The sequence below is a fragment of the Emiliania huxleyi genome (genome assembly GCF_000372725.1).
Source record: "Emiliania huxleyi CCMP1516 unplaced genomic scaffold EMIHUscaffold_7599, whole genome shotgun sequence".
Taxonomy (NCBI): domain Eukaryota; phylum Haptophyta; order Isochrysidales; family Noelaerhabdaceae; genus Emiliania; species Emiliania huxleyi.
In genome coordinates, this window is record NW_005196311.1 from 1 (window position 1) to 1,330 (window position 1,330).

The 1,330-nt window shown below is 65.7% G+C and overlaps 1 protein-coding gene across 1 annotated transcript; it reads right to left on the minus strand.

Moving 5' to 3' along the window:
• Positions 1-799: 799 nt before the first annotated feature.
• EMIHUDRAFT_374461 (hypothetical protein) lies at positions 800-1,095 on the minus strand (the record flags this gene model as incomplete). The annotated part of the gene is made up of 1 exon (XM_005760407.1): positions 800-1,095. A coding segment is annotated over one exon (296 nt), but the record flags the coding sequence as incomplete, so codon positions are not given.
• Between the last annotated feature and the right edge of the window lie 235 nt (positions 1,096-1,330).

Here is a 1,330-nt window from a genome sequence, read left to right on the forward strand (position 1 = left end):
GTGCTCGAGCAGGAGAGCCGCCCGGCGGCGCGAAGTGCAGTCGGTCAGCCGGCGCCGGTCCATCGCATGCCGCTGGCGCCGGGCCGTGCGATCAGTCGAGTGAAGGGTTGGCTAGCCTTGCCGTTCAAGATGAAGCCCGCCATGTCGGCATCGGCTGCTGCACGTTGAAGGAACTGGGCGGCCGAGCCGACGACGGGCACGATCCGCTTGCTCTCCTTGTGCTGCAGCCACGGTAGCTCGCGCAGCATCCGCCAGCCGTCCTTGCAAAGGTAGCCAACGACGCCTCGCGAACCCTCGCCGACCAGCTCGAGCATGTTGTTGTAGGTCGGTTTGGTGTTCTTGCCGAACATCTGCGACAGCGCGGACCTGCCCGCGACCACGTGGACGACGCCCGCCGAGTCCACGAGCGTCCATGATGGCTCCAGCGCCATGATCGACGCGGATCTTCGAGGTGTTCAAGCGGGCGCCGGTAGATCTTCGAGGTGTTCACGCGGATCTTCGAGGTGTTCAAGCGGCGGTGGAAATGACTTTCCTCATCAGCGAACCTCCGCCCAGCAAAAACTCAGGACCCGCTGACGGTGACAATCGTTGGCGCGCGCCGAGTTCTCTGCTGGTTCTCTGGTACAAGAGGTAGGACGGGAGAACGAGATGATAGTAGGGAGTAGAAGTGAAAGCAAAGAGGAGCCCTGCGCACGCACGACTCCGCAGGAGAGAAGCCCCTCCCGCCCGTGCTTGCGCAGCGCAGCCTCCTCCGAGCAACGACACCTGAGAGCAACAGCCAACACCCGGTCGTGGAAGCGGTACTGGTAAACACAAACGACAAACCGAAAACGACGAAAGGGATGTGAGGCGTCGCGCAGCGCGCGAGACACAGATCGACGGATGTCGGGCCAGCGCAACAGCCGTACACGCGCGAGGCGAGGAGTCGAGATCATTCCGCGCTAGTGCGCAGCGCCGGGGGCGCGCTACGGGCGCGCGGCTCATCGGCACACGCGGTCCTTGACTCGCTTCAAGCTGGCGACGAGCGGCATCGCCAGCCGGAAGAGGGGGCGCGGCAGCGCGCGGTGGGCATCGAGCAGCGGCCGGGCGGCGTCGAGCACGTTGTACTCTGGGACGAGCGTGCCCGCCATCCCCTCGAGGCAGAGGACGTTTGTGACGAGGGTCATGTAGTTTGCGTCGATCGCGACGCCGCGGTCGCGCACGAGCGCCAGCACGCCGCGCAGCACCTCCCCGAACCTGGGGGTACGGCGAAGCCGGGGGGTTGGGAACGCGATCTCGTGAGATGCGGCTGCGATACCGCCGACTACACGGCTGTCGCCGCGGCGGTGAG